General features: G+C 50.7%; 1 protein-coding gene and 1 long non-coding RNA gene across 2 annotated transcripts; one reads left to right on the top strand and one right to left on the bottom strand.

Moving 5' to 3' along the window:
• Window positions 1–3251: 3251 nt before the first annotated feature.
• LOC122707671 (NADH-cytochrome b5 reductase 1) lies at window positions 3252–8436 on the bottom strand. Its single transcript, XM_043923429.1, has 9 exons — window positions 8341–8436; window positions 7885–8034; window positions 7706–7778; window positions 7090–7196; window positions 6767–6896; window positions 6048–6131; window positions 4862–4947; window positions 4331–4430; window positions 3252–4053 (listed from the first exon to the last, which is right to left on the bottom strand). Exons 1-9 carry the CDS (start codon window positions 8353–8355, stop codon window positions 3881–3883), a joined length of 918 nt encoding a protein of 305 aa, XP_043779364.1. The 5' UTR covers window positions 8356–8436; the 3' UTR covers window positions 3252–3880.
• Window positions 8437–8504: 68 nt separating this feature from the next.
• On the top strand, window positions 8505–12923 carry LOC122707672. Its single transcript, XR_006344882.1, has 3 exons — window positions 8505–12125; window positions 12649–12712; window positions 12868–12923. It is a non-coding gene; the product is annotated as an uncharacterized LOC122707672 (long non-coding RNA).
• The last annotated feature ends 148 nt before the right edge of the window (window positions 12924–13071 follow it).

The raw sequence follows: 13071 nt of genomic DNA, 5'->3' as shown, positions 1-13071 counted from the left end.
GGCTCTGCCAGCCACTGACCAGCTATGTGACTTCCTACATATTCTGAATCCCAGACTCAGGATTATCATAAGGATTCAATCACACCATGATCATGATCAAATCCCTTATACGGTGGAAGTGACAAATAGATTCAAGGGATTAGAGCTGATAGAGTGCCTGAAAAACTGTGGACAGAGGTTCATTACATTGTACAGGAGGCAGTGATCAAGGCCATCCCCAAGAAAAAGAAATGCAAAAAAGGCAAAATGGTTGTTGGAGGAGGCCCTACAAATAGCTGAGAAAAGAAGAGAAGCAAAAGCAGAGGAGAAAAGGAAAGATATGCCCATTTGAATGCAGAGTTCCAAAGAATAGCAAGAAGAGATAAAAAAAGCCTTCCTCAGTGATCAGTGCAAAGAAATAGAGGGAAACAATAGAATGGGAAAGACTAGAGATCTCTTCAAGAAAATAGAGATACCAAGGGAACATTTCATGCAACGATGGGCACAGTAAAGGACAGAAATGGTATGGACCTAACAGAAGCTGAAGATATTAAGAAGAGGTGGCAAGAATACACAGAAGAACTATACAAAAAAGATCTTCAAGACCGAGATAATCACTATGGTGTGATCACTCATCTAGAGCCAGACATCCTGGAATGTGAAGTCAGTGGGCCTTAGGAAGCATCACTACAAACAAAGCTACTGGAGGTGATGGAATTCCAGTTGAGCTATTTCAAATCCTAAAACATGATGCTGTGAAAGTGCTGCACTCAATATGCAGGCAAATTTGGAAATCTCAGCAGTGGCCACAGGACTGGAAAAGGTCAGTTTTCATTCCAATCCCAAAGAAAGGCAATGCCAAAGAATGCTCAAACTACCGCACACTTGCACTCATCTCACATGCTAGCAAAGTAATGCTCAAAATTCTCCAAGCCAGGCTGCAACAGTATGTGAACTGTGAACTTCCAGATGTTCAGGCTGGATTTAGAAAAGGCAGAGGAACCAGAGATCAAATTGCCAACATCCATTGGATCATCGAAAAAGCACGAGAGTTCCAGAAAAACATCTACTTCTGCTTTATTGACTATGCCAAAGCCTTTGTGTGGATCACAACAAACTGTGGAAAATTCTTCAAGAGATGGGAATACCAGACCACCTGACCTGCCTCCTGAGAAATCTGCATGCAGGTCAAGAAGCAACAGTTAGAACTGGACATGGAAAAACAGACTGGTTCTAAATCGGGAAAGGAGTACATCAAGGCTGTGTATTGTCACTCTGCTTATTTAACTTATATGTAGAGTACATCGTGAGAAATGCTGGATTGGATGAAGCACAAGCTAGAATCAAGATTGCCAGGAGAAATATCAATAACCTCTGATATGCAGATGACACCATCCTTATGGCAGAAAGCAAAGAACTAAAGAGCCTCTTGATGAAAGTGAAAGAGGAGAGTGAAAAAGTTGGCTTTAAACTCAACAATCAGAAAACCAAGATCATGACATCTGGTCCCATCACTCCATGGCAAATAGATGGGGAAACAGTGACAGACTTTATTTTTGGGAGCTCCAAAATCACTGCAGATGGTGACTGCAGCCTTGAAATTAAAAGACACTTGCTCCTTGGAAGAAAAGTTATGACCAACATAGACAGCATATTAAAAAGCAGACATTACTTTGCCAACAAAGGTCCATCTAGTCAAGGCTATGGTTTTTCCAGTGGTCACGTATGGATGTGAGAGTTGAACTATAAAGAAAGCTGAGCGCCGAAGAATTGATGATTTTGAACTGTGGTGTTGGAGAAGACTCTTGAGAGTCCCTCGGATTGCAAGATCCAACCAGTCCATCCTAAAGAAAATCAGTCCTGAATATTCACTGGAAAGACTGATGCTGAAGCTGAAACTCTAATACTTTGGCTACCTGATGTGAAGAACTGACTCATTTGAAAAGACCCCGATGCTGGGAAAGACTAAAGCGGGAGAAGGGGATGACAGAGGATAAGTTGGATGGCATCACTGCCTCGATGGACATGAGTTTGAGTAAACTCTGGGAGTTGGTGATGGACAGGGAAGCCTGGTGTGCTGTAGTTCATGGGGTTGCAACGAGTCGGACACAACTGAGAGACTGAACATTTAGCACGATGCTTGCAATATGGCTGTTAACTAAAAAACGTTCTTCTCTTCCTCTCAGAATCTTTTCCAAACCCTTACCATCTGTACCTTGTATCTCTTCCATAGTGTTCACCGTGTTGTAGTTATTTATCACTGTCTTACTCTAGGCTATGAGTTGTTTGGGGTCTAAGAACAGTGAATCCTCAGGACCTAGCACAGTGCTTGGTACATGGAAGTCCTTAATGTTTGCATATTGAGTGGATAAGGCAGAAACCTGTGCAAGACAAGGAATGAGCTTCTGTGTGGGGAATTCTCTTTCCTGGGGTGCTTCACTCTCTGAGGCCAATAATCCTAAGCAAGATTTTCCTCTTTGGTGGTTAGGTGTCCAAGCGCTCACAGAGCCTGGTACATATACCTGCCAGCTGATCAAGACATGCCTGAAGGGACACCAGGAGCAATTCAGTACCGGCTCTACCCTGGGGAGGCCCACAGCCATTCTCTCTGCGGCCCCAGGAGAAGTCATACACAGTTCCATGCAGAAAAACAATGCCAACCTTCCTCCTGTCCGGATGCATTGTTCTGTGCCAGTGTGACTAACAGAGGATCTGAAGAGGGAGGGACCTTGCTGTGATGCCAAGAGGGAGTGGACTGGGCCCGGCTGCTGGAGCAGGAAAACGGTGACCTGTAAGGATAGATGGGCCCAGGGAGCTCCGTCCAGGCACCAACCAGTCTGGCCAGGGCTGGTGATGTCAGGTTACTTTTTAAAGGACCAAGGCTTCTCTTCCAAATAGAAAGACAATACTTTGACTTATGTGCCAGGTACCCTGAAGGATAAATGCAGTGAAGGGCCAAGAGAAGGAAGGAGAGCAGGAGTGGCCAAACCAGGGACCACTGTGAGGGTACCTGGGCTCCAAAAGCTTCCCTCTCTCTTATATTCTCCTTCACCCTCCTGAGAATTCTCCAGGGAGACCCTGCGCTTCTGGCTTTGCTGAGACAGCTGCTGAGAGGAGTGTGGACTTTGGGGACAGCTCACGTTTCAGCCAGGGCACAACCACTCCGAGGTTCAATGGAAGACCTGAAGAAAATTCTATGCTGGGAAACACTTCCTCCTCACATTCTCAGCATGAAAAGCCTTGGAAAAAAGGACCCTAGACACAACGGCCTCTTAGGTGAACCCCAGGGCCTGAGCCCCGTTTATTTGCATAAGCCAGTGGTTTCTGCCGCAGTAGCAGTCTCAGACTGGGGGGAGCCCCCTCCCTCCAGCCTCAGGAGGTCCAGAGCTAGACAGACACAAAACACAGTTCAGATTCCCTTCTTTGAGGCCTGAGGAGACCATTTCCTCTCTTCCTGTTGTCTCTAAAAAATAAGGTCTGTAAGTCTGCACCCCCACCCCCATACACAGTCTGCTATGGGTTAAGCACCAAATATTACATGAAACACATTAAACGGGTTATTCTTTCATCACAGATACAAAAACGACTGTGATGCCATCAAGGAACTAGCCAGTCTTGGAACAAGTGTGCAAGCTTCCTTCTCTCTGACTCATGGAAGAGTCTGCTCCAGCAGCCTGACCTGCATGTCATCACAGGGAGATTGGGGGCCTTCCAGGGGAAGACTTGGCCTTGGCCCTTTTCCATGGCTATAGGGATGTTGTTCCTGCAGGGACCATCCAGACCTGAGCTCTGAGTAAGGCAAATAGGCTGATACTGTTGGGAAGGGCGTCTAGGGCTTATGGCCTTTGGGTGCTGACTGGGGGCAGAGGCCAGCCACAGGGCCAGGGGAGTGCGGGGAGGCTCAGTAGGTGAAGCGCATCTTTGGCGAGTAGCCCAGTTTGTCCAGGTTGGGGTGGCAGGCCAGCTGCACCATCGGGGGTGGCCCACAGAGCAGCAGCAGCACGTCCTCCCCGGGAGCGGGCAGGTGCTCCCGGATCATGTCCGCGGAGACGAAGCCCTTGCTGTAGGCCCAACCTGCATGGGGAGAGGAGAGCACACCTTCCAGAGCCGCGCTGGCCGCGGGGGGCAGTGTGGGCGGGGGGAGGGTGCTCCGGCTCGGCTCCCGAGAAGGCCTCCAGCTGCAGCAGCACCCACTGGTCAGCGGGACAGCCAGCCCTGCCACCCCCGGTCACGCAGGGAAGGGTCCAGGGGACCGCTGTGTCTGTGCATTCGGAGGCTGGCAACGGCAGCGGCTTTCCCTGAGACCAGAACCCACGGAAGGGGGAACCCTGATCTGGGATGGGGACGGTACCTTCTGGGGGGTGATCCAGAGTGAACCAGAGCTTAAAGCGGTTGGGGTGTCGGGCCTGCAGCTCCTCCAAGTCCTCTCGTAAGATTATGTCCTTTTCAGTCTGAAACGAAGAGGAGAAGCAAAGTCTTTAGGAACCTTCTCAGATTCCAAAACATAAAAAGTTCACTGCTATAACAACTTTCCAACCAGGAAAGAAAAAGAAAGCAGAAGTTCAAGGGTATAAGCAAGGCTTTGAGGGAATTAGGATAAGGGGAACGGGAAGGAGCCTTTATTGACACAATAAAAGGAATGAAGATGGACTGTGTAACAGGAAACTCAAGGAGTAAGTCTCTACACTCTGTAAATGTTTTCTCTTTCTCTTCCCTCAGGGGCCAGGGGAGGAATCTGGCTCAGTGCTCTGTCCGGCTTACTGTGGGGAGGGCCCTCTACGCGCAGCGGGGCCCTGGGCAGAGGCTGGGCCAGTCTACCCACCAGGACCACCATCCCCACACAGTAACTATGAAATCCCAGGACTGAGAAAAGCGAAGCAACCTGGTTGGCAAACAGCAGAAAGCAGTGGGTAGGATCTTCGGGGTCTTTCAGGATGGCCCGGATCAGCTGCAGCATCGGAGTGATTCCTGTACAGGCACAGATGCCCCACGGTGAGACGCGAGGCCACACTTCCCATTCCTGCCTGGGAGCTGCCCAACCCAGTCAGCTTAATTCTACTCACTCAGCCCTCCACTCTGCTTTCCTTCATGTCCTAATTCTCTGGGCTTCTCCTGTGACTTCACAGCACCGACATTTCTGGGCGGACGTGCCCTTTATCCCAAACTCACTAACTGTCCTATCTGGTGGGTGACTTGGGGTCAGGTGCTCAGTGTTCACATAAGTTCATGTTGTTGAAAACAAAGATAAGTCAAAGTGAAAGTCGCTCAGTCGTGTCCGACTCTTTTCGACTCCATGGGCTATAGTCCACGGAATTCTCCAGGCCAGAATACTGGAGTGGGTAGCCTTTCTCTTCTCCGGGGGATCTTCCCAACCCAGGGATTGAACCCAGGTCTCCCACACTGCAGGCGCATTCTTTACCAGCTGAGCCACAAGGGAAGCCCTCATGTTGAAATCTTCTAAAGAACCAATCCAGGACTCTGCTGAAGTCCGCTGGAGAGTAGGGCTCGATATCCCAGATGACTGCAAGCACCTACTGACTCAGTGATGAGGGGCCTAGAGCCTTGGACTTGCAGGTTAAGTGCCTGAGCTTTGGAACTAGGCAGAGCTGCACATTGGCCCTGCCTCCGGCCATGTGGAAAGCCTTCAACCTGTCCAAACTTCCAATTTCTCCTCCCTAAAAAGGGAAGGCTCATACCTACATCACAGATACATACAAAGAGACTAGCACAGTGTCTGACACAGGTAGATGTCCAATGCTAGTTTTCGTTCTTCTCCACTGTCCTATTTCTAGCTGCTTCTCTGTTCTCACCCAAAATTTATTAGATTCATTCAATTTGAGGTCTTGGGAGAGCCCACCTGATCTTTCTCTCATAATGTCAGTTAAAAATAAATTTTTGGGGGGGCTTCTACCTGATTATGATTTTGTTTTGCAGCACCCGGGGAGCTCTAGGCATTGCTGGGACCCCCCAGTGTGGCCATGATTACCAAACTTTCTGAGGGGCACCTGGAGCTGTCATGGCCACGGTCACAATGGAGGGAGGGAAGGGGCAGCCCTGGGGCCATGCACCTGTGCCTCCGGCAATCATTCCCAGGTTCCTAGCCATGCGTGCTTCTGGTGGAGCCTTTTTGTTGGGCTGGATGTTAAATTTCCCTGAGAAGTCAAGTGGAGAGATGGGAGAAAGAACAAAGTCAATTCAGCGAAGTAAGGAAACAAATGCAGAGTCGAAAACACGGCCCAGGCCATTTGAGCAGCTGCCGTGCAATCGGATCCTGGGGTGTGGGTGTTGGGCCAGCCCTGACAAGACACTTGCAGGACAATGGGGCCAGGACTGTCTGTCCCATATGATGAGCCACAGTGAGTCAATAGCTGCCTCCTGCAGAGAGTCACTCCCTGGCGAGGGCGACAGGCATGGGGCCAGGTGTGAATCTACCTCCCCAGTGGCACAGAGCAGTGCCCACGCTGCCTAATGCACCCACTGTTCCCTTGGGAAGGGCGAACGGCACTGTCATCTCTGGCTCTCTGCAGCGTGGCCTGAGGGTGAGTCTCTGAGGGAGAGCGGGAGCAGCACGAGATTGTGTTAGTCATCCCCATGGCTGTCATGGCTGCTGAACTGTGTGGGTTCGGAACTGACCTCGGGCACACGGGGCTGCGGAAGACGGCTCTGTCTAACACCGGGGCTGTGTTCACAGGCGGGGCAGGTGGCCCTCACCCATGTGCATGCACACACAGAGCCACACTCCACAGAGAAATCCGCGGGCACAAGAGTCATGGGGGCAGGCTGTTACCTTTTCCGGCGTAAGTGAGCAGCCCACTTGGCCCTCGAAACTCCACCACATCCCCAATCTTCAGGCTATCCAGGTACTGAGACATCTTCCCCCCCTCAGGAAATTTGGGGTGCACACCCTTCAGATAGACCTGATAAGACAGAACGGCTTCTGAGTTCCCCGGTGACAGAACCTTCCTGAAGCTGGGCAGGGATGACACCAGGGCTCTGTCTTCACGTCCACAAAGGACACGCACCTCCTCCTATCCAACACATCTTGGAAGTTTCTACAAAGCTCAGAGGGAGGAGGATAAGGGCTCCGGGGGTTCCTTCCGACCCTCTTACCTTGATGACAAGATCCACGTAGCCCTGGTCCTCATCGCTGGTGACGGGAGTGTACGGCCTGATGACCAGGCTGCCGTCGATCCGGGCAGAGAGGTAGACATGTTTGCCTGGGGGCCACGTGCAGAGCTACATGTGGACCGGCTGCACTTGGGCTACCTTTCAAAACACTCTGGGGGGTCTGAGAGGAGAAAAGCATCTTGCTCCCTACTGGGGTCCCCGTGAGCTACCAGGCAGGGAGGATTCAACCCTTTGAGGCCCCAGCTGGATGCCTCAAAAGCTGCCCTCTGCAGAAACTCTTATCAGCGACTGCCAGGACCTTAGTGGAGAGCTGAGGGTCTGGGAAATGGGGAGAAGGGCAGAGTTTGCTCAGGAGCGGTATCTGCTGAAATCCTGCAGAAAGGAGGGGGGAGTGTTGAGTGCTGGAGATGTCTGGGGGCACCGAAGCCACACCCAGAGTGGCCCAAGGCACCTCACAGCCTGGAGGGTCTGCATCCTGGTGGGGAAAAGGGGACAGAGTGCGAAGGCACCAGAAGGTAGGAGTGCGGTGCAGGAGACCCCAGGAGGGGAGCCACCCTGTCAGGATACCAGGGAAAGGAGTCCACACCACCCTTCTTACCCACAGGCAGCCCCAGAACGTGGTGAGCCGTGGGCAGGGCAAAGCGGAACCTCTTGGTGTTGTGGTTCACGGTCTGGAGGACAGATGACAAGCGTCTCACCAGGCAGGTCTGGTGTGGCCAAGGGCACTCCAGCCACGGTGGCGCAGAGCTCCGTCCCCGCGCCTAGTCCACAACTCACCGTCTTGTCTAGCAGTCGCAGCCGGTACTTCTCGTTGGGGTCCAGGAGCGTGACCGGCGGCCGGCGGGACCTCCGCACTAGGTAGGCGCCCAGAGCCACGCCGAGCAGTGTCAGCAGCCCCACGCCCAGGGAGGCCAGCAGGACCGGGCTCTGCAGGCAGAGAGGGCAGTGACCACCGCGCTGGGGAAGAGTCCAGCGCGCGGGCAGGGGCGGGCGCCGGTGACCTGTGCCCCGGGAGGGCTAGCCCGGACTCCGGCTCAGGGGCCAGCCGAGGCCCGGGGGCAGCCTGGGTGGAGCCCCCAGCCCGAGCGTGCGGCACCGGGACACCGGCATCCGGGGCGGACGTGAAGCCCTGCCGGGCGGGGCCGGCGGCGACAGCCCCTGGTCCGGACCTGAGAGCCTGGTCCCCGAGGGGGCGGAGTCCCCCAGCTAGGGGGTACGGAGCGAGGGTCTTACCGGCTGCAGCCCCATGGCGAGAACCGCGGGGCCCGCCGCGCAGCCGGCCGCCGGATCCCACAATGCGCCGCGGGAAGGGAGGGGGCGGTGGGGTTGGGGGTGGGGTGGGGTGGGCGGGGCCCGAGGGGCGGGGCCTATGTTGAGAGGCCCGGGGCGGGGCGGATGGGCGTGGCCACCGGCGCCCCACCCCTTTCCCTCAGACCCGGAGCCCTACCCGGAGGAACTGCCGCTCCAGCCCCTCCTCCCCCAGCCTTCGGTCCGTGGCCCCTGGGACCGCTCCGGCTCCAACAGGCAGAGTCCTGTCAAACGTAGACACACGCCCCGCGAGAGCTGGAAATCTCAAGCGTGCAGACGCTCAGCGAGAGGCAGGCTGAGTAAAACCTGGAGGGCCCGCCGGTAACTAACGGTCGTGCAGTCTCCTTGGTTTCTCAACAGGCAGAATTTCGACCAGAGGATCCACAGCCTGGCCGAACCTCCTCAGGGATGACAGGGGCAGCTTCGTCGTCTGCTTCCGTGACTGGTTTTGCTCGCAAGGCCAGGCCCCCCGGCCACCAGGCCCGTTTAGGAGCTCACTTTGGGTCCAGGTCAAGATTCTCCGGGTGGCTCAGTGGTCAAGAACCGCCTGCTAACGCGGGAGATGCGGGAGATGCGGGTTCCGTCCCTGGGCCCGGAGGATGCCCCGGAGGAGGAGATGGCAACCCACTCCAGTATTTTTGCCTGGAAAATTCCATGGACAGAGGATCCTGGTGGACTGCAGTCCATGGGGCCACAGAAGAGTCGGACAGGACTGAACACAAGCTTCTTACCGGGATCTGGGTTCTCCTGCCTCCAGGGCTGAAGACCTGGCTTTGGGGGTAGACTAAACTGAATCAGAACCTGGACAACTTACTCAACCCCTCTGTGATTCCTGTCTACAGATGGATGTGTGCTATTGTCTGTCTAGTTCATAGGTTGATGTGAGACCTGAGTGAGGCGTGTAATGTACTTAGCATGTGGCCTGTCACAGAGCAAAGCTCTCAACAGGCGTCAGCTGCTGCAGTGACTCAGCAGACAGTACTGATGCTCGGTTAGGGATTGCAGCTGAGCTCTGCTGGCAGGAGAAGCCTGGGGCAGGAGGAGTCAGACACAGATGCTGAGAGCCTGGAGCGCACATTGGCCAGGATGGCCGTCCTCTCTAATACGCAGTTCCCAAATGGAATGGCATTTGCCCTGGATTTCTCCTGAGGCTTGATTCCTTGGCTTGTAGATGCCCATCTTCTCACTGTATCTTCACATGGTCTTTCCTCTGTGTGGGTCTGAGTTGGCATCCTTTCTCTGTTTGGTCAGACAGTAAATATTTTGGTGGCATACAGTCTGTGTAGCAACTCTTCTAGTTTGCTGCTGTAGCATGAAAGCAGCCACAGATAATACATAAATGAATGAAAGTAACTACTTTCTAGTGAAATTTTATTTACAAAAACAGATAGTGGATCCTCATCCAGCATTACCAGAACCCCTCAGATGAACTGATACTCAACCCCTTCCAGACCCCACAGAAAAGCAGTCAGAGGCCTGTTCTAGTGGAGGGGGGCGGGGTGGCAGCCAGACTCTCCAGTTTGGAGCTGGACACAGAGAGACACTCCCAAGTGACCCAAAGGACACCAGCTCAGGTGATGAGCACCGACCTCTAGGCTCCCCACGAGATAAGTCACCCAATTCCTGCCCACCCCCCACCATCCAGCCCCTCAGAATGGCCTTCACTAGACTGGACAATGGGTGGTGAAGCTCCAGGCTCAGAAGAGCTCCCTAACTCCATCCTCCTGAGATGAGCTCCCTTCTCCGTCAAAGTCCTCATACCTTCAGTGACTCTGAAGGACACTGATTGTCTCTGTGTCCCATTGATTTTCCTCTTATGTGACTCTGCTGGGCTTCTCCTTTGAGCAAAGTGACTGGTGGGAGAAGCTTCTATAGTTGGTAAGACTTGGCTATCAGCCTCAAATGACGTGGGGGTGACTGCTGGTTTTGCGGTCCTTTAGGAATTTGTATTAATGGTATCATACAGTATGTGGTCTTTTGTATCTAACTTCTGTTTTGCATTGTGTTTGTGAGATTTATCTGTATTGTTGTGATCATAGTTTATTCATTTTCATTGCTGATTAGTGTTCCGTTGTATGATTAGATCAAATTTATCAATAAATACCTGTTCTACTACTGATGTTCATTTGGGTGGCCTCCAGTTTGGGGCCGTTACAAATGATGCTCCTATGTACATTGTCCTCCATGTCTTCTGGGGCACAGGCACTTGGATTTCTGTTGAGTGTGTACCTAGGAATGGAATTGCCCCATCGGTAGGTGCACGGTGTTAGATGCAGTGGATTCTGCAAACAGTTTTCTAAAGCAGTTGTGGTGGTTTGCCCTTCCACTAGTAGAGACGAGAATTCTTGCTACTCTACATCGGAGGCTGAGAAACACTTTGTCTAAAGGGCCAGACAGTAAATGTTCTAGATTTTGAGTATCCGTCACTGCTATTCAACTTGGCTTTGCAGCAGTGTGTAGAAAAGTGATTATGTAGAAAACAGTGTGTAGAAAAGTGATTATGGCCGTGCTCCGATACAGCTGTATTGGTGAAGCAGTCCATGGGCTGTGTTTGGTCCACAAACAAAGGGTTGGCTGTAGTTTACCAACCCTTGTTCTACATTCTTTCCAACGTGAGGTACTTCTTAACTTCAGGCATTTTGATGTTTATTTGCAGTTCTTCGAGGAAAAGTGAGAGGACCTCCTTGTGAAACCCTTCCTCATTTGCAGGGTTCCTTGTTGAGGCTTTCAGCTCATGGGGTTGCCTGTCTTTTTCTCATTGATTTCTACTAGTTCTTTATATATTTCTGGGTGGATATTCTTCATCTGTTACAGGTTAACAATATTCCCACTGTGTAGCTTGCCTTTTCTCCTTATGATGCTTCTTCATATGCTGTTAAATTTGGCCAATATTGAAGACATCCTTCCTTATATTTTCATTGTTTTTTTGTTTCTTCTATTTTTACTAAATTCTTATGATGGATGCTTACCTTTTAAATTTTTAGTCTTGTTTATTTTATTTATTAGTCTCATGTATTTTCACTTAAGACTGTAAATTTCCTTCTGGAACAGGATTAACTGCATGACCCAAGTTTTCCTATTAGTAATTCCATTATGATTCAGCTCTAAATATATTAGCTTCCATAATGATTTTTCTTTAGCTTATGAATTATTTAGAAATATGTGTTTATTTTAAAAATACGGGTTTAAAAACCTTTCTTTTGGTCATTAATTTAGAAACCAGATGGGTTAGAAGCTAATTGTGTTGCCAGAGACCTTGGAGTGTCTTTTCAGTTCTTTGGGACTTGCTGAGCTGCTGCCTGGTCAGTTTTAATGCATGTTTCTAGTTTTTGTGTTGAATGTGTAGTTCTTGGTATTGTGGCTTAGTTGATTGTCTCCCATATCTTGAAACCCTGGGTGATCCTGTCCTTTGCTCATTGCTTGCACCCCACTCCACCTACTATCACAGACATTGAATTTCCTCAGGGCGAAACCAGCTTAAGTCGTTTACCTATCTGGAGTCCCATTTTTGTTTAATTATTTGGTCTCTGAGAATTTCATGTATTGTTTTCATCCCAGTAATCACCAGCTCAATGGACATGAGTTTGAGCAAGCTCCGGGAGTTGGTGATGGACAGGGAGGTCTGTTGTGCTGCAGTCTGTGGGGTCACAAAGAGTCAGACGCGACTGAGCGACTGAACTGGACTGAATACACAGAGCAGCAACTTTTAGGTGTTATGTGTGGTGTATCTAGTCGTTTTATTTTGTTTAGAAAGTTTATGTGTTTGTTCATTTTTGGCTGTGCTGGGTCTCGCTGCGTTCAGGCTTTCTCTGGTTGCAGCGGGCAGGGGCTCTTCTAGCTGAGGTGCTTCTCCCGATGGGGAGCACAGGCTCCAGGAGTGGCAGTGCACGGGCTGAGTAGCCCCTAGGCATGTGAGGTCTTCCCGGACCACAGACCAAACCTGTGTCCCCTGATTTTTAACCACTGGATCACCAGGGTAGCCCGGCTTAATATAAGGGTTCATAGTCAGGCAAACTGCCAGTAGCAAAATCTTCGGTAGTTTCTTTATTTGTGATTACACTGAATAGAAACATATAGATATTTTTGCATAAATTAATAAATTCTGTATTGAAAATATTGTAATGAAGCCTGAGTATTTTCGTTTAATGGTTGTGTCTTGAAGATCTTTTCAAGTCATACTTAAAAGTTTTTTTTTATAATAGCAATCAGGTAATTTGAAACTTCTTATTTCAGATAACTAGAAAAGCTGAACAAAATACACATAGCAGCTGACCGAAAGCAACAGCAAGATATCAAGGTAAGGAAGAATTATCAGGCTAATGCCAAAAGGGTTTCTGTCAGCTGAAAAAAGCCTTATCAAAATTATAAATGGAAATTCACGCAAAGACTTTGCGTTCATTTTACTGGTCAACACATATTGCAAGGAACATGGTGTTTTTTTATCTTTTTTAGATGTATGGCTCACTGGTAAAGAATCTGCCTGCCAGTGCAGGAGATGCAGATTTGATCCCTGGTTCCGGAAGATCCCCTGGAGAAGGAAATGGCAACCCATTCCAGTATTCTTGCCTGGAGAGTCCCATGGACAGAAGAGCCTGGCGGGCCGCGGTCCACAGTTGCACAGAGTCGGACACAGCTGAGTGACTGAGCACGTACGCA

The sequence above is a fragment of the Cervus elaphus genome, chromosome 14 (assembly GCF_910594005.1).
Source record: "Cervus elaphus chromosome 14, mCerEla1.1, whole genome shotgun sequence".
Lineage (NCBI taxonomy): Eukaryota > Metazoa > Chordata > Mammalia > Artiodactyla > Cervidae > Cervus > Cervus elaphus.
Note: the sequence above shows the minus strand (reverse complement) of the source record. Positions and strands in the feature narration are given on the sequence as shown.